This window comes from Trachypithecus francoisi, unplaced genomic scaffold (assembly GCF_009764315.1).
Source record: "Trachypithecus francoisi isolate TF-2019V2 unplaced genomic scaffold, Tfra_2.0 Lachesis_group4, whole genome shotgun sequence".
Taxonomy (NCBI): Eukaryota; Metazoa; Chordata; class Mammalia; order Primates; family Cercopithecidae; genus Trachypithecus; species Trachypithecus francoisi.
In genome coordinates, this window is record NW_022681469.1 from 56,655,882 (window position 1) to 56,680,136 (window position 24,255).

Here is a 24,255-nt window from a genome sequence, read left to right on the forward strand (position 1 = left end):
TATCACATTTACATATATATGGATATATACACACATACACACACACACACACACACACACACACATATATATATCACATTTTCTTTACTCATTAATTGATGGGCACTTAGTTTGGTTGATATCTTTGCAATTGTGAATTATGGTGTGATAAACAGAAATGAAGCCATATAGTTACAACCAACTGATCTCTGACAAAGCATACAAAAAAATATACTCCCTAGTATTTGGATGAAAATAAATGTTATATTTATTCCTTTACAATAGGCCCATCTGCTGCATGTCCCCACCCATTTAACCAGTAAATTCAATCTCAGTCATCACATTCAGTTCTAATATCCTTCTGCCCCTGCTGCTTGGTTGTGCAGGAGTCTTAGAGGTGTCTTACAGCCAAAGCACCCATGAAGAGAACTGGACTGGAGTCCAAATCCACATGGGCAGCCGTGGCTGTGCTCACTGCCTAAATCGACACAGTCCCTCCCACAGAAACTGCCTAAATCGACACACTCCCACAGAAACATGGGAGACACCATGGTTTCTGAGCCCAGCTTGGGCACAGGGACCATGGCCCTCAAGGCAGATCTTTTGATCATCAGTTGCCATGACTTTCTGATGGTGCCCATTAGAGGGCCTGCCACATTTTAGGAAGGTCTACATGGGAATGTGGCACAAGTATCTGTCCTGAGCCTCCATTCCTTCCCTAAGTCTCAGCAACTTTCCAACCTCCCCATCCCCACACACCAGCAACATTTTTCATAGATTGGTCCAATTTCTGTCTTGAAGGCTAGGTATTTTGTGGGGCTGGTTTGGCTTCTGATGGTTGGCAACTTCTGCTTTTAGCTCTGCCATGTAAATGCCATGAAAGGACTCAAATATTAGCACATAAACCTTAATGTCTTCCCATTTCTTCTGGCATCCTAAAGTAAAGAGAATAGGCAAAAATGAATGTTTCAATAGATAATTTGCAAAGTGCTATGATATCTCCTACTAAATGTATTGATGGTGGGGGGGGGCATTGTGCCAGGTTCTAGGGATGTGGGGTAGGGATTACTGAGTATCTCCCATGCATTCTAGGCACTGTTCACACATGCTCAACGTGTGTTATCTTGTTCATACTTATCCATTTTATGAATGAATATGCCCATTTTATGAGACAGAGGCTTGGGTCATAGCAATTTAGTGGCGAAATTGGCATTTGAGATTGGGTTTGTTTGAATCTACATGTTGTTTTTTCCTCCAGTACATGATAATGCCTGTCCTTGAGCTTGTGTTGAACCAAAACTCTGAGGTCTTTATCTGAACTGCTGACTGGATGTTCTGCCTTATGTCACTGCTAATCTCAACTCTAGCATAACTGTTTCTGTTATTCCTGTTCAATTTCATCTTGTTGATTTTGGTTCTGATTCCAATATTCAGTGAGTCAGCTATGTCTTCCAGCTCTATGGAATTCACTGATTTCATAAACATGAATATAGCTTTATCTATGTAGAAAAAAATGTTGAACACAAATCCCATCTACTCTCCCTTTCGGGGGATCTTCCCGCTGCCCCTGAGTTGTAACATGCCTGTATGGGTTGTTGGTTAGTTATCTATCCAGAGTTTGTACCTTCCCACAATATCTTATATTGTGTGGAATGTGGAGTGGTTTGTTTGCTGATTAGAAGCTCACTCAGGAGCATAGCCACCAGGGTGGTGTGGATTCTGGATAGTGTGAAGTGCAGAGTATTACATAGCTGGATGTGCTAGGGCATGGTCTACAGAGAATTTGACTATAGTTTAGGAGTTCCACCAGATGCATGCTGGCCTGGTGGTGAGCATAAAAGAATTCTAACCTGGTGGGAATCCTGCAGATAGGAAGAACACAGTGGCGTATATATGAAGCCGTCAACACATCTTAGTGACAGGCAGGTGATCAGAGACTGGGTGATCAGGTGTCAGGAGTGAAGGTCTGTCTGCAGGGATAAAGGAGAGAGAGATGAGCACAAGCAATGCAGGACCTCAATCAAGGGTAGGGTTGCCAGAATTAGCAAATAAAAAGAAAGGATGCCCAGTTAAATTTGAATTTAAGTTAAAGTTGTTATTTTTTAGTGCAAGTATGTCCTGTGCAATATGTGGCATATACTAATACAAAAAATTTATTTGTTCTTTATCAGAAATACAAATTTAATTGGGCATCCTGTATTTAATGTAGCACCCCTAGCCCAGATAGAACTAGAAAATGGTATGCAGTTAGATTCCCCCATCTTTAAATTACGATAATAATTGGCACATAGCAGGGTTCTTCTAAGAATTAAAATAAAATGCCTAACACACAGAAGTGCATAACAAATATCATATCTCCATACAATTGTAATCTTCTTTCCCTTATTGAAAGTACAGCGTTGAAAAAATATCAATTAAGTAGTTGTAATAAATAAAACGTCTCATAAGCCCCAAGAATGAATGAACTGCCTTTGATCTGCAACATCAATCTTCTCTTGCCTTTGGACTCAGATTTGTACTGGAACTATGCCACCAGCTCTCTGGGGTCTTCAGTGTGCCAGCAGAAGGTAGTGGACTTCTTGGCCTTCATTCTTGTATGAGCCAATTCCTTAAAGTAATTATCTTTCTCTTTCAATATATATCTAATGGATGGATGAAAAGATATGTAGATAAATAGATAGATAGGTAGATAGATAGATATATAGATATATATATCTTCTTGGTTCTTTTTCTCTATAGAACCCAGACTAATACAGATTTTGGTACCAAGAGTGGGTCTATAGGAACAGAATTTTAAGGATGAGTTTTTAGAATTGGTTTTTGGGTTCCTAGAATTGGCTTTCTAATGGTGTCAGATTTAAAGATGCAAATGACTTTTTTCAGTGCTAAAAAGTGCACTGATGTTTCATGGTGTTATCTGGCAATAGAGATATGCCACATATCTCCATTGGATGTTCCCAATCAAATGAATATAATTAGGTTGGCTTGTTGCTCCTAATGTCACGAACAAAGTATTGAAAGTTCTTTTCAATACTCAGGAATGCAAATTCCCAGCTCAAGTACCGCATAAATGACCTGAAAGCTTCCACATGTGCCCTGAGGGAGAGTCTTATCTCCTTTAGCCACAGGGCCGAGAGTCCTGAAAATCAAATGCAGAATCTCATCCTGTGACCCAGTTTTACAGTTATCTTGTCTCATCCTGTGACTCACTTTTATACTCTGTTAAAGTGAAGGCATTGACTGGGAAAGAATGGGTTTCTGACTGGGTGTGGTGACTCCCACCTATAATCCTAGCACTTTGGCAGGCCAAGGCACGCAGATCACTTGAGGTCAGGAGTTTAAGACCAGCCCTGGCCAACATGGTGAAACCCCGTCTCTACTAAAAATACAAAAATTAGGTGGGCATTGTGGTGGGCACTTACAATCCCAGCTACTCGGGAGGCTGAGGCAAGAGAATTGCTTGAACCTGGGAAGTGGGGGTTTCTGTGAGCTGATATCACACCACTGCACTCCAGCCTGGGTGACAGAATGAAACCCCCCCCCCCAAAAAAAAAAGGAAACCAGAATGGTTTTCTGTAAGTTGGAATGGGGACTTATGGGAAGACCTTAATGAAACTGGGGACATCGAGCCTCTAAGTTCTGGTGAGTCTTCTTTGCTAGTGGAAGATGCAATCCTACTCCTAGTGAAAGTGGCCTCCCCACTCCCAGTGCTGGTGGCTTCTTCACCTCAGAAGGTGGTTAATGCTACATTGCATGAGGAAATTGTAATGTACTCCACTGAGGCAGTTGCCAAGCAACACAACACTGATTTTTCTTAGAACTCACCTCTACCACCCCTCTTTGCTTCTAGTCTCATAATTAGACTCAAGTCCCAGCAGGCCCTTGAAGATGTGGGACAATATGTGACCCATGAGAAAGTGCATTACACTACAAAACAACTACTTGAGTTTTCTACTTTATAGATATAGAAATCTGAAAAATATGTGGAAATGGATAATGAGGGTATGGGATAATGGTAGAAAGAAGATAAAGTTGGAAGAGGCTGAGTTTATTCATATGAGTTCTCTAAATAGAGATTCTGCATTTATATTTTCGCACAAGGAGTTAGAAAGGGCTCTAAAGCTTGTATTAGTCTGTTCTCATGCTGCTAATAAAGACATACCTGAGACTGGGTGGGTATTATAAAGGAAAGAGGTTTAATGGACTCACAGTTACACATGGCTGGGGAGGCCTCACAATCGTGGTTGCAAATGAAGGAATAGCAGAGGGACATCTTACATGGTGGCAAGCAAGAGAGCTTGTGCAGAGGAACTCCCATTTATAAAACTTCACAGCAAAAGAAATGCCTCAATGGGTCCATGCTCCTGGAATTCACTGCTTTTACAGTGAACACAGTTACACTGTAGTTTTGTTTTTTTTGAGACGGAGTCTCGCTGTGTTGCCCAGGCTGGAGTGCAGTGGCATGGTCTTGGCTCACTGCACTCCGCCTCCTGGGTTCATGCCATTCTCCTGCCTCAGCCTCCTGAGTAGCTGGACTACAGGCGCCCACCACCACGCCTGGCTAATTTTTGTAGTTTTAGTAGAGACGGGGTTTCACCGTGTTAGCCAGGATGGTCTTGATCTCCTGACCTTGTGATCTGCCTGCCTCGGCCTCCCAAAGTGCTGGGATTACAGGCTTGAGCCACCACGCCCAGCCATACGCTGTAGTTTTTACCACTACTCTGAAGTGGCTGGTTTGATAGGATGGTGAAGTGGCTTTTGGAAGACTCAATTCCAGTGCCAACGATGAAGGAGTACTTTGCAAGGCTGAGGCAAAGTTCTCCAGGAATCTGTATATACTCTGAATCACAGTCCAATATATGATACTTTTCCTCCCATAGTCAAGATTCTTGGGTCTAGGAATCAAAGGTTGGAAATGGGAGTGGCACACTCACTATTACCCCTAGTAACCCACTAGCAAAAATTTTGCTTTCTGTTTCCATAAGCTTATGCTGCTAGCCTAGAGGTTTTGGCTCAGAAAGGAGGAATGTTTACACCAGGACACAATGATAGTTCTATTGAACTAAAAGTTAAGACTGCTACCCAACCACTTTGAACTCGTCATGCCCCTGAATCAACAGGCAAAGAAGGGAATTACTGTGTTGGATGGAGTAATTGACCCTGACTATCAAGGACAAGTGGGACTGCTACTCCACAGTGGAGGAAAAGAAGAGTGTGTCTAGATGTGCCCGGGATCCAATGTTTGAATGCTGGACTGTAACTACCATGGGTCGGACCCATGTGGACCTGTATAGTTAAAATAATAATTTGGTTTTTAATGGAATTTGGGAAACATAGTTGCTATAAAGTGAATGTTTATGTACCCCAAAACTCAGACATTGAACCTAATCCCATTGTGATGGTATTTGCAGGTGATGTCTTTGGAATTGATTAAGCCATGAGGGCAAAACTCTCATGAATGGGATTAGTGCCCTTATAAAAGAGATCCCAGATTCTCCTTGGTCCTACTGCCATGTGTGGACACAGTGACATGACTGTATATAAACCAGGAAGTGGGCTCTCACCAGACACTGAATCTGTTGGAGACTTTATCTTAGGCCTCCAGCCACTAGAACTGTGAGAAATAAAATCCTCTTGTTTATAAGTTACTCAGTCTATAGTATTCAGTTTTAGCAGCTCAAATGGACTAAGACAATAGGGGAATGCTCTTTAGAATACTATCTTCTAGAGAAAGTATGTTTTCTTTGAGAAGAAGTCTCAGACTCCTGGCCTGTGGGATGAGAGACTGGCCTGTGTGGAAGGTCAGAAAAAGAGGTGGGTAAGGGGGACATTTGCACAGGAAAGGTGTGCAGGCAGTGGAAGATGGGTACATATAGAGGAATAGATCAAATAAGTGAAAATTTTAGGAAATTCAGAGCCAGATTTTTTGGACTCGAAATATCTACCAGTATAAAAAGGAACAATATTAAAATGGACCTTTTTAAACAAGCCATTTGTTCTTTTTCTGGATGCTCAGAAAATTGGTTCTATATTTCTACTGCTTTTCTGTGCTGCCACTTCTCTTTTCTAGTTGCTTTTACGTCTCTGAACGTAGGACTAATTATAATACTTCCTCTCTCTTCAAAAATATACTACAAGTACAGTACAGGTACAAAACTACAAGTACAGCTTTCAGGCCACCTGATTCACCATAATACTTTTCCAAGGCTTGTTGGCCATTTCAACAACTGATTTAATTGCTGACATTTTTCTTGCCCTCCCCAGTACATACAGGCAAAAAGTGAAGTCTTTACTTTCTTTATCATGTTCTTTGACACACAAAAGGTTTTCATTTGGTTAACTCTTATTTATTTTTTCCTTTGTTGCTCAAGCTTTTGGTGTCATATTCTTTGTTAAACCCAGGGTCATGAAGATTTATTTATTCCTATTTTTTTCCTAAGAGTTTATGGTTTTATCTTTTTTTTTTTTTTTTTTTTTTGAGATGGAATCTTGCTCTGTCACCCAGGCTGGAGTGCAGTGGCACGATCTAGGCTCACTGCAAGCTCCTACTCCTGGGTTCATGCCATTTTCCTGCCTCAGCCTCCCAAGTAGCTGGGATTACAGGCGCCCGCTACCACGCCCGGCTAATTTTTGGTATTTTTAGTAGAGATGGGTTTTCACCGTGTTAGCCAGGATGGACTCAATCTCCTGACCTTGTGATCCACCCACCTTGGTCTTACAGAGTGCTGGGATTATAGGCGTGAGCCACCATGCCCAGCCGGTTTTAGCTCTTATAGTTAGGTCATTGATCTCATTTTGAGTTCATTTTGCTATGTGGTGTGAGGTAGAGGGTCCAAATTCATTCTTTTACATTTGGATATCCAGTTGTCCCAGTCTCATTTATTTAAAAGACTTTTCTTCCCCCATTGAATGTTTTGCCACCCTTATTGAAAATCAGTTGGCCATGATGTATGGATTTATTTCTGGTCTGTCAGCCCTATTCCATTGGTCTATATGTCTATCCTGTACCTTGATAATTTGATCACTATAGATTTGTAGTAAGTTTTCAAATCAGGAAATGTGAGTCCTCCAACTTTGTTCTTTTTCAAAATTGTTTTGGCTACTTGGGACTCCTTGCCCTTACTGTGAATTTAAGGGTCAGTTTTTTCATTTTTGCAAAAAGAGCCTTTGAAATTTTTATAGGGATTACATTGAATCTATAGATCACTTTAGATAGTATTGACATCTTTAGTATTTTTACTGTTTGTAGGGTCTGTTCTTTGGATATTTGATAGATTACTCTTATAAAACTCTTGGCCCATGTTTGTTTGGTGTTTATTCAGAGGCAGATTTTAAATTCTGATTCAATTTCTGTTATCATTGTTATGTCTTCTAATCCATGAACATGGGATGTCTTTCCATTTAAATTTAGGCTTTTAAAAACTTTTTTACAGCAATGTTTTGTAATTTTCAGTATACTAGTCTTTCACCTCTTTAGTTAAATTAGTTAAATTTATTCCTAGGTATTTTTATTAAAAAGTGAGATTATTCAATAAAATATTTCAGGCATGCAAAGAAATTTAATGAGCAACTGTACACTCACCACCCAGCTTAAGAAATAAAACGTAACATACAATTAAAGCCTCCATGACTGCATTCTCTTTTCTCCCTCAGAGGTAATTGCTGTCTTAAATTTAGTATTTATTATTCCCTCATATAATATGGTAGGTAGAACATTACCCCACCCCCTACAAAGATGTCCACATCCCAGTCCTCAGAACCTGTGAGTATGTTACCTCATATGACAAAAGAGTCTTCTCAGATTTGATTAAGTCAAGAATTTTGAAATGAGGAGATTATCCTGGATCACCTGGGTAGACCTAATACAATCACAAAGATATTTGTAAGTAAAGAGAGAGGCAATATTTCTTAGAATGCATCTCTCCAAGGGCCAGGTAAGCCCTAGCATCTCCAGCTTTTATGACCTAGACGTGTCTCCAAGGTCCTGGGACCCATTTCTTCTTGAAATGTAAATTAGGGATCTTCCTGACACCTTGGGATCTTGACTAATCCAGGCTGTGACCATTTGACTTTCTTGGGGAGGTAAGAGAATTTTGTTATTCCTTTGGATCAGAGCAATTAACTGTTTGTCAGACAGATAACTGTTTGTCTACAAATAACTACAGATCTAATTTCAATAGTATGCAGAAAGCAAAATGTTTGTAAAGTAAGTGAAGGGTAAAATTACCTATATTTATATCAGGTAGATTTCCATGCCTCTGGAGGCTAGTGCTTTTTACAGGTGCACTGAGAAATCCAAGATTTATTTCCTTGCATTGATCTATCAAGTATTGAGATAGTTTTGATATTATCTTTCATTATAATTGTAGATTTGTCAGATTCTCCTTGTCACTTTGTAGCTTTGTTATTAGCTGCTTGCGTAGTTAGGATTGCTATAATCTCTAGTGAATTGCCACCTTTAATTATTATGTTGTCACCCTCTTTGTGAGATAAACTTTAAAAATCCAACTAAAATATAATACAAAACTGAAGGGTTCTTGTATCGGTTCAAAACCCAAGAGTGTGCCAACAGACAACACAAGGCGGTGTGGAGCAACATGCTGTTTTAATGAGTGCCTGGGTGCAGGCAGGCTGAGGCCTAAAATGGCGTCAGCACCAAATGAGTACAGGGCAGGGGTTTTATAGTCTTCTGTAAACAGGAAGTGTCCCAGTCTGATGTAACTGCTATGTGGTACCCGGATGGCTTCTTTCTCAATCTTCAGGGGTATGTGTCTTCTGGCCAGGGTAGGTGTCTTCTGGCCAGCTCTCTTCCTGCTTCTGCTATCTTGCTGATGACTCACGCTGCTGGCACAAGTGGCCTTGCAGCCTTGGGACTGGGCCTGAGAAGGAAGGAGTTATTCATTCCTTCGAGTTTTCAGGCTCTGGGGAGAATCATTCATTCCTTTCTATTTGGTTATAGAAAAAAGGGAAAAGGGGTGACTTTCTCAATAACTACTTCAGGCATGACATAGTGGGTGGCCTGGGCACCTTGGAAAAAGAAAACCTTAGTTTTTTGGGTATTCTTGAGAGACGGGGTGGTATCCATCTTGTAATTGTAGCAAGAGCGTTGTCTGGATTGTCTGGCAGTCAACTGTAGTTTCAACAAGAATTGTAATGGCTTTTATTATCTGGGATAACACAGGGAAGAAACAGGAGGAGCCCAGTGATGAAGATTACTGTCCTTACCAGCATTTTAAATCCTTCTAAATTAGAGAACCACCCTCCTAGAAGGTTTGCCGGGTCCCATCCTTTCCAGGTTTGGACTGGTACATGGGCTACTTTTCTGATGTTTGAAGCAATTTCTAGAACTGCTTTTCTGTTATCGTCTATGTTAAGACAACAATTGGAGATATTAAAGTTACCACAGACCCCACCCTCTTCTGCTAATAAGTAGTCTAGTGCTAGCCTGTTTTGATGATAATGCCACGCACATTTGTTTTTGTTGTTGCGTAAGCATTTCCAGGGTTGAGGCAGTTTGGTTAGTGATTATCTTTAGAACAGCCTGTAGTCTAATTATTCTATTTAGCATATATATGGGAGTGTGATAACCCCGTGAACCATCCTCCTCCCAAGTGGCAGGACCATAATATTCGATGATCCATTGTGGAGGCCACTCGTGCTCTTGCCATCTTTGGCTTCCTCCTACCTTTAAGGATCATTTTTCTCTCTTTAAGTGATCATACGCAGGGACTCTGTGGGTATTGGGGTTTTCCCACATAAAGGCAAAGAGATTTTGGGAATTAGAGTGTAAAGGAATTGTGAAAAAAAGCATCCTTTAGGTCTAGAACAGGTGGGAGGTTGGAATAGAAGAAAGAAGCCCCAGAGGAGTCTGGGTTGATGGTGTTGGGTACTATGAAGAACATAAGTGGAGAGCAGTGTGGAGTTTTTAAAGGATACCTTGGAGCAGAGTTGGGCATGAGGGCAGGACTAAGAAAGAGTGAGTGAAGGAAAAGGTGTGCAGGGAGCAGAAAAGTGGAGGGGGTTGCTCACGGTTTGGAGGCTTGTTCATCAATTCCTACAATAGAGACTTGGGAGGACTGGGTGGGTCCTGAAAAATTAGGTTGCCCCGGTATTAATTATTAATTTAAAAAACATACTGGCCTACCTGCCACCATCGGGGTTACCCTTGACTCGGATGAAGTGATGGTAGTTGCTGGGGCGTCCATTCCAAGGCACCATCAGTCTTCAGCAGCAAGGCTGATGAGATCTGAGTGGGAGGTTTTGGCTGGCTCAGGAAGGGATGGGGGCAGTCTTTGCAGGGGCCGCTCACAGTCCAACTTCCAGCGGGGGTCCTCCACAGAGGGGGCATGGCCTGGTGGGTTTACCTGGGTTTGGGCATTGTGTGGGCCACTGGCCTTCATTGCCACACTTGAAACAGGCGTCAGGTGGAGATGGATTGCTAGGAGGCTTCTCTGTGGAGCTGCGGCCCCATAGGCCTGCAGGGCCCCTAATGGTGGAGGGGCCCTACCTGTTTTTGCCTTTTACTTTCCTCATCAGGATTGTTAAAGACTTTGAAGGCTAAATTAAGAAGGTCTCGTTGTGGGGTTTGAGGGCCGTCATCAAGTTTCTGAAGCTTGCGCCGAATATTGGGGATGGATTGGGAGATGAACTGAAGGTTTAAAATAGAGGTTCCTTCTGGGCTGACTAGGTCTAGGCTGGTATATTTTCTCATGGCTTCAGTTAAATGAGAGAGAAAGAGGGCTGGGTTTTCGTCAGGACCTTGGGTGATTTCTGAAAGTTTTTCATAGTTTACCACTTTATGGGCAGCCTTTTTGAGTCCTGCAAGGAGGCACACAATCATGTGGTCTCAACAGCAGCGTCCAGAGGCCCTGTCTTGATAATCGCAGTGGGGGTCCTGGTTGGGGACTGCCTTTGCACCAGTAGGCTGGGCAGGAGCTTGGTGATGAATTGTATCAGCGTGTGCCTGAGCTAGGGTCCAGATATGGCCCCAGTCTTCTGGGGTGAGGGTGGAAGAGAGGATAATTTAGAGGTCATGCCAAGTTAGTTCATAAGACTGGGTGAGGTACTGAAACTCTCTAATATAAGAGAGAGGGTCTTCTGGAAATGAACCCAGTCTTTTGTTAATTTGAGTGAGATCACTGAGGTGGAGAAGGGAACATAAACTTTAACAATACCTTCAGTTCCTGCGAATTCCTGAAGGGGGCACTCTAGCACAGGTGCTGAAGTAAGGGTGGGGCATGGGCCAAAGATGGCGCCTGAGCTAGTGTGGGTGGGAGAGAAGGAAGAACCTGGAAGTGGTTCCTGCTGAGGGTTAGAAGGGGGAAGAGGGGTTAAGCTGATAGGCAGTGGAGGATAGATAGGAGCGTAAGGTGGCAGGATGGGTTTACAGGCTTCAGGAGAAGGCGGTGAGGAAGGAGAATGAGTACAGGCCATGCTAGAGTTGTCCTGAGGAGAGGACGGTGTAGGAAAAGAAGTGGTGATACTGCTGACTGGGAAGATGACATCTGGGAAGATGACATCTGGGAAGATGAGGGCTGAGAAGATTGCGGCTGAGAAGATAAAGAGGAGGCTTGGGGGATTAAAGAAGACAATTGAGAGGGAGAAGTAGGGGCTGGGAGGGGTGGACAGCAGTCTGCTGGATCTAATGAGGAGAAAGAGGTAGGGTTGGGAGGAGAAAGGCGATCTGGGTGGTGATAATGGAGGAGGATTTGAATAGGTAAGCAAGAATTACAGAGGTTGGGTTGTGATCTGAGTGCAAAAAGGGCTGGACCAAAGAAATTTCTCCCTATTTCTCCAGTCATCAGCAATAATTGCTTAAGTCAGTTAAAATTGTAAAGTCAAATGTTCCATTTGTGGGCAATTTGGACCCATTATCCAATTCATATTAATAGTGGCCAGTCTGAATTGCAAAAAAAGACAAGGCACTTAGGGTGGATATCTTGCTTGAGGCCTAAGGTTTGCAGGGTTTTTTTGTTTGTTTTTTTTTTCAAACGGACTGTCACTCTGCCACCCAGGCTGGAGTGCAGTGACGTGATCTTGGCTCACTGCAAGCTCCGCCTCCCTGGTTCATGCCATTCTCCTGCCTCAGCCTCCCGAGTAGCTGGGACTACAGGCGCCCGCCACCATGCCCAGCTAATTTTTGGTATTTTTAGTAGAGATGGGGTTTCACTCTTAGCCAGGATGGTCTTGATCTCCTGACCTCGTGATCTGCCCACCTCAGCTTCCCAAAGTGCTGGGATTACAGGCATGAACCACCATATCTGGCCAGGTTTACGGGTTTTTTTTTTTTTTTTTTTTTTTTTTTAACACAGGTTTTTTATGAGGCAGCATAGAAGGCTGTTTTTTGAAATGGAGGATTGGGGAGTTTCCCATAACGGAGGGTAGGCTCCGGAGAACAGGGAAAAAGGAGACCATCCTGGACGGCCGGAGGGAGATGATAAAAGGAGTGATTGTCACCACTGCCTTTTTCATTCCCGGAAAGGGATAAAATGGCTTAGAGGCGTCCCCCTAAGACCAGATGATAAGCGAGTACCTGGCACACGTCGGAGCCTTCTTGGACCAACGCTGGATTTTTGGACTGGAGAAGCCAAGAGAGGCCATGTGGATTTTTCCCTGTTAACCGGGCTCCTGGAAAACTTACTGGTAGGTGAGATCAGTGACTGATGTGCATGCACAGAGAAGCGACTGGAGGCTGAGGAGCGTCCTTTGTCCGGCTGCTGTGGCCTGCTTTCTGGGGTGGAGGGGTAGGTCCACTGGGGACGTGAACTGGAGCCGCTCCCGGGTTTCAGCACCAGATAAAAGGTTCTTGTATCCGTTCAGACTCTGAGAGCATGCCAACAGACAACACGAGGCGGTGTGGAGCAACATGTTGTTTTAATGAGCACCTAGGTGCAGGTGGGCTGAGGCCTAAAATGGTGTTAGCACCAAAATGAATACAGGGCAGGGGTTTTATAGTCTTCTGTAAACAGAAGTGTCCCAGTCTGACTTAACTGCTATGTGGTACCCAGATGGCCTTTTTCTCGATCTTCGGGGGTAGGTGTCTTCTGGCCGGCTTTCTTCCTCCTTCTGCTATCTTGCTGACTCACGCTGCTGGCACAAGTGACCTTGCGCCTTGGGACTGGGCCTGAGAAGGGAGGAGTTACTCATTCCTTCAAACTTTCAGGCCCTGGGGAGAATCTTTCAAAAATAAAATGAACACAAATGAAAGGAAGACTGATAACCATCATTTTACTCCCTACTTTCATAAGTCCAACATTTTAAAATGTCACATATAAGTGAAATCATGCAGAATTTGTCTTTCCGTGCCTGGAAGAGCAGATTTTAAATGTTTTCTTCACACACAAAAATGATAATTATGTGAGGTGGTGATTTGTTAATTATTAACCCGATTTACTCATTCCATGCTATAAACATAAATCAAAACATCACATTTTACCCATAAATGCATTTTAATTATTATTTGTCAATTAAAAATAAAACTAATAAAAGAAAATAGCTAGCTACATTAATACTGGGGGAAAAACATTAAAGCAAAAAGCATTTTTAGGAATAACATATTTCTGTCTTCTAACCAATGCATTTTGTTAAATTTGTTATGATTATTGATATACTTGGATTCATTTTTCTCCTTTCATTTTATACTATTTATTATCTTTTTTATATGTTTTATTTTTCCCCTTTCCTGACCTTATTTTTTGACTTTTTAAAAAATAAAAACATTTAAAGAAATTTCAATAGCTTCTGGGATAGATGTGGTTTTTGGTTACATTGATGAATGGTATAGTGGTGAAGTCAGATTTTAGTGCACCCATTTCCAAGTAGTGTACTATTCATTGAGTATTTAAATCTATCCCCTTTTTTCTACTTTCATGTTTTAGATGGTGTACATTCTATTTCTACAGTTTTACTGGTTGCTCTTAAATATTTTTAACGTATTGTAGAAGGTAAACCTATTTCTACTGTTTTACTGGTTACTCAAATATTTTTAATGTGTACATTTATTATTAAGGCCTAAAGTAAATTAATATTTATAGTTTCTTCTTGAATAATAATTGAAATTTAGAACACTAACTCTTGATTACTCTCTCTGGTGTTAGAGTGTTGTTATTATCTATTGTTTTTGTTCCATCTTATTTTTCTACCCCCACATTAGTCATCATGATACTGTTTTATAAAGTTAATGGCTTTACCCATATACTTATTATATTTTTTGCCCATTGTTATTATTTGCATTTCATGCCTTTCTTCTCATTTCAGTGTTCTTTAGAAATTCCTTTGTGAAGGGTCCTTTGGAAGCAGACTCTCAGTGTGTGTCTCAAAGTGTCTTTAAATTTTTTTTTTTTTTTTTTGAGATGGAGTCTCACTCTGTCTCCCATGCTGGAGTGCAGTGGCACCATCTTGGCTCACTGCAACCTCCGCCTCCCTGGTTCAAGCGATTTTCCTGCCTCAGCTTCCCGAGTAGCTGGGATTACAGGTGCATGCCACCACACCCAGATAATTTTTGTATTTTTAGTAGAGATGTGGTTTCGCCATGTTGGCCAGGCTGGTCTCAAACTTCTGACCTTAGGTGATCTGCCCACCTTGGCCTTCCAAAGTGTTGGGATTATGGGCATCGGCCACCATGCCTGGCCTTAAATTTGTTAGAGACAGAGTGTTGCTATGTTACCCAGGCTGGCCTTCAATTCTTGGGCTTAAGTAAGCTTCTTGCCTCAGCCTCTCAAGTAGCTGGGACTACAGGTGTACTACATGCCTGGCAAAAATGTGTGTGTGTGTGGTTTTTTTGTTTGTTTGTTTGTTTTTGAGACAGAGTTTCGCTCTTACTGCCTAGGCTAGAGTGCAATGGCGCGATCTCAGCTAACCGCAACCTCCGCCTCCTGGGTTCAAGCGATTCTCCTGCCTCAGCCTCCCGAGTAGATGGGATTACAGACATGTGCCACCACGCCCGTCTAATTTTGTATTTTTAGTAGAGATGGGGTTTCTTCATCTTGGTCAGGCTGGTCTTGAACTCCTGACCTTGGGTGAGCTGCCCGCCTCAGCCTCCCAAAGTGTTGGGATTACAGGCGTGAGCCACTGTGCCTGGCCAAAAATGTCTTAATACTCATTTTTGAGTTGTAATTTACTTGCATATGGTATCTCAGATTGATAGTTTCTGCTGACGTCCACCTTATGTTGTTCTGTCTACGTGACAGTCTTTTGTAAGTAATCTGTCCAATTGCCTGAAAAATTTTCCTGTGCTTTAGCCTCTTACAGTTTCTCTATAATACCATTGGTATATTTTCACTTTCTTGCTTGGAACTTCTTGTGCTTTTTGAATCTGAAAATTGTTACTTTTCATCAGTTCTAGAACATTTTAGTCTGTGGTATTTTTAAATTTTGCTTTGATTTTATTCTCTTTATTCTCTTCTGGAAATTCTGTAAAGATGTATGTTGGACCTTTTCATGTTATGTAATGTGTCTCTTAATATCCTTTATATTTTTTATCTCTTTATCTCCCTATATCTTATCCTGTGTAATTTCTTCAGGTACATATTCATTTGTTGAGTCTATTCCCAGCTGAGTTGCATCTGCTATGTAACTCACCCACTGAGTTTTAAATTTCAATAATTATATTTTTGATTTTCATGAATTTTATTTGGTTATTTTACAGATCTTCCCAGTCCTGTTTGACATTTGTCTCAAGAGTTTTATTTTTCTTTTTATGTCTTCATCACTTTAAAGGTTTCTTTTGAATCTTGTTGGAGTTTCTTTTCCTCGTATGTTTTGCAGTTTTTGATTGTGTGCTTGTTTTTGGAGGGCTTAATCTGTGGGTATCCTGTAAGGCTTGGCTTGAATGTGTCTGTGTCTCTTTAGAGAGAATGATATTTATTTCTGCCAAATGTCTCAGAGTTATTACTAGTGGAACCTCTTTGCACTTAATATATCAAATCCAGTTACAAAGGTAATAAATTCAAATTGGATCCCAGGCATGATAAAATTTAAATCCCAACACACATAATCACTGGCTTTTGGTTACAAACTCTTTTTTTTCTTTTTTTCATCCACTTTAAAAAAATATATTTATTATTATTTCTGTTTAACCCAAACAAAAAATGGTCAATATGGTTACAAATTCTTTGAGAGATTTTATTTTATTTTATTTTATTTGAAACAGCATCTTACTCTATTGCCCAGGCTGGAGTGCAGTCGCGTGATGATGGCTTACTGCAGCCGCAGTCTCCCAGGCTCAAATAATTCTCCCATCTCAACCTCTAGAGTAGCTGGGACTAGGGACTACTTTTTAAAATTTTTAGTTGAAATGGGGTTTCACTATGTTGCCCAGCCTGGTCTTGAACTCCTGGGCTCAAGCAAGCCTCCCACCTCAGCCTCCTAAAGTGCTGGAATTACAGGTGTGAGCCACTGTGCCTAGCTGGAGATCTTTTTCATACCAGGCTAGATACCTTAGTTTTTGTTTTATCAAGAGATAGATTTCTTTCCCCTCCCCTCCTCTTCTCTCCCCTCCCCTCCCCTCCCTTCCATTCCCCTCCCTTCCATTCCCTTCCCGTTCCCCTTTTCTGACAGTCTCGCTCTGTCGCCAGGCTGGAGTGCAGTGGTGTAATCTCGGCTCCCTGCAACCTCCACCTCCTGGGTTCAAGCAGTTCTCCTGCCTCAGCCTCCCAAGTATCTGGGATTACAGACATGTGTAACCATGCCCTACTAATTTTTGTATTTTTAGTAGAGACGGGGTTTTACCATGTTGGCCAAGCTGGTCTTGAACTCCGGACCTCAAGCAATCCACCTGCCTCTGCCACCTAAAGTGCTGGGATTACAGTCATGATTTCTTTCTAACTGTTTAGTAATCCTGGATTTTTCTCTCTCTCTCTTTTCTTCTTTTTTTTTTCTGACTCAGTTACAATTATAGTCACACATTGCTTAATGATGGGGACACCTTTTGAGAAGTGTGTTGTTAGGTGATTTTGTCATTGTGTGAACATCACAGAGTGTACTACACAAACCTAGATGGTTTAATCCAGTATACACCTGGGCTGTATGGTATAGCCTATTGCTCCTAGACTACAGGCCTGTACAGCATGTTACTGTACTAAATATTGTAGGCAATTGTAGCACAATGGTAAGTATGTATTTAAACATATAAAATGTATGGTAAAAATATGGTAAAAAGCATTAAAAGTGGCACATCTATATACGGCACTTATCAGTGGAGGACTAGAAGTTGCTCTAAGTGAGTCAGTGAGTGAGTGTTGAGTGAATGTGAAGGCCTAGGGTATTACTATACACAACTACAGATAGAGTACTACACTTTATAAACAGTGTACACTTAGGTTACACTAGATTTATTTAAAAATTAAGTAATTGTGCTATGATATTACAATGGCTATGATGTCACTAGACAATAGAAATTTTTCAGCTCCATTATAATCTTATGGGACCACTGTCATACATGCAGCCCATCATTGACTGAAACATCATTATCCAGAGCATGGCTGTACCAGCTTTGTACAGGCCTGATGACTTTCTTGTGTCTCTGCATGGCCAGTAAAATCTGAACCCATTTTATTATGAAAAGTAGCAACCATCTTTATTGTTCCTCCCTCCCAAGTAACTATAGCATGAAGCACCTTATTATCAGTCTGAGTTTACAAGGATTGGGTCCTTGCATATTTGTTTTACTTTCTTGACAACTGAATTATGCTTTTAAGAAAAGTTTCTTTTAGCATTTATTGATGTTTTGTACCAGAAGGATTTCCTGGTTTTTTGGTCTACCACATTTCCAGAAGTAGAAGCCAAAATGTGTTTATTGCTCTTTCCCAGGAATCCTTTTTTTTTCTTCTCTGAGGAATCCTACATCTTTAGAAGGAATGCAGTTCAGTTCAGCAGACGGTATTGATTGCCTTCTATGTACCAACGACTATTTATGGAAATCATTAGTTTTCTAGCAGAATTCTATCTTCATTCAAAAAATAAAACAAATATGCTTATCTTTCTCACCATCCTTCTGCAACTATCAATTACAAGGATTATATTATATAAAAAGAGTCAGCAGATAGGTTCCAGTACTTAAGATAAAACTCCTGTCTTGAGATAAAATTCTAGCACTTAAACTCTTGCTATTTGCAAAGTATGGATTACATTATCATTACTAATGCATGTGTGCACCCATGTGCGTGTACACACACACACACACACACACAAGGTAAGTGGACAACTTACATCAAAGTTCACATATTTTTCAAAGTTGTGTATTTTTCTTTGTGTTTAGATTTTCATCTACCTCAGTTTAAAAGATGTGATAATATGTGGTCAAGTTAATCATGCCTGGATGTTGATGACACAGCTGAACTCACTGTGGAATGCTGTAAGTAGATACTAACTGAACTATGTCTTCACACTAATTGTTAAAAGGAGAATGGACTGCTGTGAAGCCAACTGTTGTGGGGACACCTTCTTCCCTGCTCTGTGGTCACCAGCAGCAAGTGAATTTGGTTTTCTTTTGTCCAGACACAAGCCTGGGGGAAGAGATAAAAAAGATAATAATGCTATTTTAAGAGATATATCATTAGTATTTTAAAATGTAAATGGTAGATATAAATGAATATCATTTTTGGATTGAAACAAAGCTCCATTTTATTGGATAGTTTGTACTCCATTCTGGTTTTATTACTGTGTGCCTACTTCCTTTTCATGAGCATAGACTATATGTTGAGTCCATGACTATGGGAAAGATGTTTAGAGTGTGAGGTGTGCAATAGCTTTTTCTTAACTCATAATTTTCGGAAGGGTTATTTCCATTAAAAAGAGAGGATTATGCTGGGTACAGTGGCTCATGCCTGTAATCCTTGCACTTTGGAAGGCCAAGGCAGGTGGATCACCTGAGGTCAGGAGTTTGAGACCAGCCCAACATGGTGAAACCCTGTCTCTACTAAAAATACAAAAATTAGCCATGCACAGTGGCAGTTGCCTGTAATCCCAGCTACTCAGGAGGCTGAGGCAGGAGAATCGCTTGAGCCTGGGAGGTGGAGGTTGCAGTGAGCAGAGACTGTGCCACTGCATTCCAGCCTGGGCAACAGAGCAAGACTCTGTATCATTCAAAAAAAAAAGAAAAGAGAGGATTGGCTGGGCGCTGTGGCTCACACCTGTAATCCAAGCATTTTGGGAGGCCGAGGTAGGCGGATCACGAGATCAAGAGATTGAGACCATCCTGGCCAACCTCGTCTCTAAAAATTAGCTGGGCGTGGTGGTGTGCGCCTGTAGTCCCAGCTACTTGGGAGGCTGAGGCAGGAGAATTGCTTGAACCCAGGAGGCGGAGGTTGCAGTGAGCCAAGATCACACCACTGCATTCCAGCTTGGCAACAGAGCGAGACTGTCTCAAAAAAAAAAAAAAAGAGAGGATTACGGATTACAAGGATGACCTTAGTGTACCTGCGTGATGGTATGCAAAACTGATAAGGGCAGAGTCTTTTGGAGTGGCCAGGGCTGATTGATAAACAATAACATTGATAACACATTATTGCTAATGTTGTCAGCTAAAAGTTTACGTTTGTGAACATCCAATTGCCTGTGAACAGGCAATTTCTCATTGCCTTCTGAATAAAGATATTGTTTGTGCTAAAAATGCTAATTATAATTGTGCCACATTTGAACACTCACAAATAAAAGCAGAAATAGGAGGATGGAGCAACATACAATTGTGGAAAGAGAAATTTGCTGAACATAAAGCAGGGTAACTTCCTACCCTGGTTTTGTTCCTCACTGCCATGTGCTTATAATGCTGTCCATCTTTATCCAGTGAGGTCTCTGGGCAGAAGCGTTGGCTTTTTCTAACTCCTGCCAGCTTCCTCAAGGCATGTCATGATCTAAATATTGTATATATTCTTTCTCCTCTAGACCATTTGGATGCATTTTTTTCTTCTTTATAGGTTTTCCAAAGGAAAAAGCAACATCCCCAAATATCTGTAACATAATTTAGAGATTTATCACTTTAAGCCAGTGGTTCTCAAAGTGTGGTACTGGGACCAGTAGTATCAGCATCACCCAATACCTTGTTGGAAATGCAAATTCTTAGGCTCCATCCCAGACCTACTGAGTCAGAAACTCTTAGGGTAGCAAACAGTAATCTGTTTTAACAACTCCCTAGATGATTCTGATGCACGCTAACGTTCGAGAATCACTGAGTTAAACTAAAAATAAAATTAAGACAGGAATACCTAATTTGTTAGCTAAGATAGGTTTGGTAAGATGAAATCAGTTCTTTTCTTGCCATTGTTGCACAGAGCGAGAGTAGTGCAACCGAGAATGGGATGGTGTCCAGATGCGATGTAAAGATGTTGAGTTAACTTATGAAGCTAGAGCCCCTGACACCTTCTCAACTCCTTTTAATTTCTTTGAGTTAAGTTTTAGAGCTTCTACAAAATGGCGCCAGGCCCCCTATTCATAGGTCAGTCTGAGCACGTGATATCATCAGTGCTTCAATCATTAGCACTAAGGAGGGGTTGTGAAGTCAGCTATTGACTGGACTTTAGACAACAGGGAAAATGTTGCCACTGAGCGTTGGTTGATGGTGTAAATGACCATGTTTGTTGATATTAAAGTATCTTACAAGAAACAGACAAGAGAAGTTGTTGGGGGACGTGTGCTTATTTGCTTATTTTTTATTGTTGACTGAGTCCTCTCCTCAATGTCTCTTTGGAATGAGAAACAAACATGTTTCAGGTTAAAAAATAGTACTGTGGCAAGAATAGTACTTAAGTGCCAGCCTAGGAGTTCATATTAGAAAATGCCAGAGTGTATGTGTTTCTGCATGCATGCAGACAAAGAATGTCAAATATGATTTATGTGTTGTTTATTTTAGTCCTATTCCATGCTTTTTAAAATTTATATACTCCATATTTTCTGTGCTTTGTCATGTCTTTTTGAAGTAATAATAGTAGCTAATATTTATTGAATGCTTTCTTATATGCCAGATGCTACACTAAGTATTTTATTTGCATTTTCTCAGTTTGTCTCTTTAGCCTCCTGAGTTAGGCACTATTATTTTTCCCATTTTACAGATGGAAAAAAAACTAAGCCTTAGTTAAGTCATAGCCAACATGGTTAAATGGCCAGGATGGGATTCACATTCTGATCTGTCTGACTAGAAAGTATGTGCTCTTAATTATCAACTATTTATAAGGGAATGCCACGTCTGCCATTTGCCTTTCCCCTAACTGGCAGCATAGAATTTCTCCTCTTAAGGTTCTTTAACAATGATATAACCTTGAGCTCTGAGACCCAACTTTCATAAAACACTTGGCATTAACGAGTAATGTTCATGAAGGGTTCGGGTCCAGTAAGTACTCTAGATACTGTGCATTTTGTCCCTGAATTGAATCAGCCAACCAGAGAGCAGCACACTTGGACTCTATTGCTTTAGATTTTCTCTTTCTGAGTTGTGCTTTTTTGCCCTGAATTCAGCTTTTGTCCAGTGGTTTGTTATATAGAAGTAACTCAATTTATTTAATCTGTCTGCTATCAAAAGACATTTAGGTTGTTTCCTGTCTTTTGTTAATAAAATCTTGTGGTGAATATCCTGTTTCTCAGTGTTTCGTTGTATATATGTATGATTATATTGGCAGGATAAATTCTTAGAAGTAGAATTGTTAAGGCAAAGGTTGGATTCATTTATAATCACAAAATTGGCCAGGCACGGTGGCTCATGCCTCTAATCCCAGCACTTTGGGAGACTGAAGCAGGTGGATCATTTGAGGTCAGGAGTTTGAGACCAGCCTGGCCAACATGGTGAAACCCCGTCTCTACTAAAAATACAAAAATTAGCCGGGCGTGGTAGCAGGTGCCTGTAATCCCAGCTACTCGGGAGGCTGAGGCAGGAGAATCACTTGAATCCAGGAGGCAGTGGTTGCAGTGAGCCAAGATCGTGCCTCTGCACTGCAGCCTGGACAACAGAGCGAGACTCTGTCCCCACTAAAAAATTATATATGTATATATATATGTAAAGTCACAAAATTGTGTGGAGTTGTGGAGTACTTTTTGCCCCCAAATTTCCTTAGCTCTATTTTTTTTTTTTTAGATGGAGTTTTGCTCTGTCACCTACACTGGAATGCAGTGGTATGATCTCAGCGCACTGCAACCTCAGCCTCCTGGGTTCAAGCAATTCTCCTGCCTTAGCCTCCTGAGTAGCTGGGATTACAGGTGCACGCCACCACACCTGGCTAATTTTTGTATTTTCAGTAGAGACAGGGTTTCACCATGTTGGTCAGGCTGGTCTCAAACTCCTGACCTCAGGTGATCCGCCCGCCTTGGCCTTCCAAAGTGCTAGGATTATAGGCGTGAGCCACCACCATGCCAGGCCTATACTTTTTTTTGTATCTGATATCACATTGTTATTTTAATTTATGTATCTCAACTCACAAGAGAGACTGAACATTATCTTATATGTCAGGAAACCATTTTGCATTTACATTTTTTATCCTAATTTACTATATTTTTATCAACCAACTCAAATCATTTTTGGGAACAAGCAAAAATGTATGTGTGTGTGTGTTGAAATTTCCATACTGTACTAAATAGAACATTTGAACTAACATTTCAGTCTTTTTTTCTGTCTGGAAATGATGTGATGAAGAGCTTTTAGTACTAGATGCTTTAAAATATTTTAAATTTTTACATGAAATAGATCTTATTTCTTTTCAAATAATTTCAACTATTGTTTTAGATATAAGGGGTACATGCTCAGGTTTGTTACTTGGGAATATCATGTGATGCTAAGGTTTGGGGTACAGATTCCATTATCCAGATAGTGAGCATAGTACCCAATAGGTAGTTTTTCTAAACCAGCCCACACCTTCCAGTAGTCCACATTAAATATGCAGATGTGCTCCCATATTTATGTTTGTGTATGCTCAATGTTTAGCTTCCACTTATAAGTAAGAACATGCAGTATTTAGTTTTCTGCTTCTGCATTAATTTGCTTGGGATGATGGCCTCTAGCTCCATCTGTGTTGCTGCAAAGGACATGATTTCATTCTTTTTTATGGCTATGCAGTATTCCGTCATGTATATCTACCACTTTTTCTTTATTCGATGTACTATTGATTAAATATGTGGTTGATTCCACATCTTTGCTATTGTGAGTAACACAGAGATTAACATATGAGTGCATGTGTCTTTTTGGTAGAATGATTTATTTTTCTTTGGATATTTACCCAGTAATGGGATTACTGGGTTGAATGGTAGCTCTGTTTTTTTTTTTTTTTTTTTTTTTTTTTTTTTTTTTTTGAGACGGAGTCTCGCTCTGTCGCCCAGGCTGGAGTGCAGTGGCCGGATCTCAGCTCACTGCAAGCTCCGCCTCCCGGGTTTACGCCATTCTCTCGCCTCAGCCTCCCGAGTAGCTGGGACTACAGGCGCCCGCCATCTCGCCCGGCTAATTTTTTGTATTTTTTTAGTAGAGACGGGGTTTCACCGTGTTAGCCAGGATGGTCTCGATCTCCTGACCTCGTGATCCGCCCGTCTCGGCCTCCCAAAGTGCTGGGATTACAGGCTTGAGCCACCGCGCCCGGCCAGCTCTGTTTTTAAGTTCTTTGAGAAATCTCCGGACTGCTTCCCACAGTGGTTAGATTAATTTACATTCCCACCAATGGTGTATAAGTGTTCTCTTTTCTCCACAACTTTGCCAGAATCTGTTGTTGTGTGACTTTTTAATAATAACCATTCTGAGCCGGGCATGGTGGCTCACACCTATAATCCCAGCACTTTGGGAGGCCGAGGCGGGCGGATCATGAGGTCAAGAGATCAAGACCATCCTGACCAACCTGGTGAAACCCTGTCTCTACTAAAAATGCAAAAAGTAGCTGGGCGTGGTGGCATGCGCCTGTAGTCCCAGCTACTCAGGAGACTGAGGCAGGAGAATCGCTTGAGCCTGGGAGGCAGAGGTTGCAGTGAGCTGAGCTGAGATCGTGCCACTGCACTCCAGTCCGGCGACAGAGCAAGACTCTGTCTAAAAAAAAAAAAAAAAAAAGTCATTCTAACTGGTATGAGACAGTATCTTTTTTTTTTCATGGCAGAGTCTTGCTCTGTCATCCAGGCAAGAGTGCATTGGTCTAATCTCAGCTCACTGCAACCTCCACTTGTCAGGTTCAGGCAATTCTCATGCCTTGGCTTCCCCAGTAGCTGGGACTACAGGCGTGCACCACCACCCCTGGCTAATTTTTGTATTTCTAGTAAAGATGGGGTTTTGCCATGTTGGCTAGGCTCGTCTTGAACTCATGGCCTCAAGTGATCCGCCAC

The 24,255-nt window shown here is 41.3% G+C and overlaps 1 protein-coding gene across 8 annotated transcripts in view; it reads left to right on the top strand.

The window, feature by feature from the left end:
* FBXL13 (F-box and leucine rich repeat protein 13) overlaps positions 1 to 24,255 on the top strand; it is a 282,389-nt gene that overhangs the window by 92,532 nt on the left and 165,602 nt on the right. For all 8 annotated transcript variants that reach the window (XM_033193672.1, XM_033193673.1, XM_033193674.1 and 5 more), the window contains one exon: positions 18,236 to 18,331. In XM_033193672.1, coding sequence (XP_033049563.1) covers positions 18,236 to 18,331 — 96 coding nt within the window. The remainder of the gene's footprint in view (positions 1 to 18,235; positions 18,332 to 24,255) is intronic.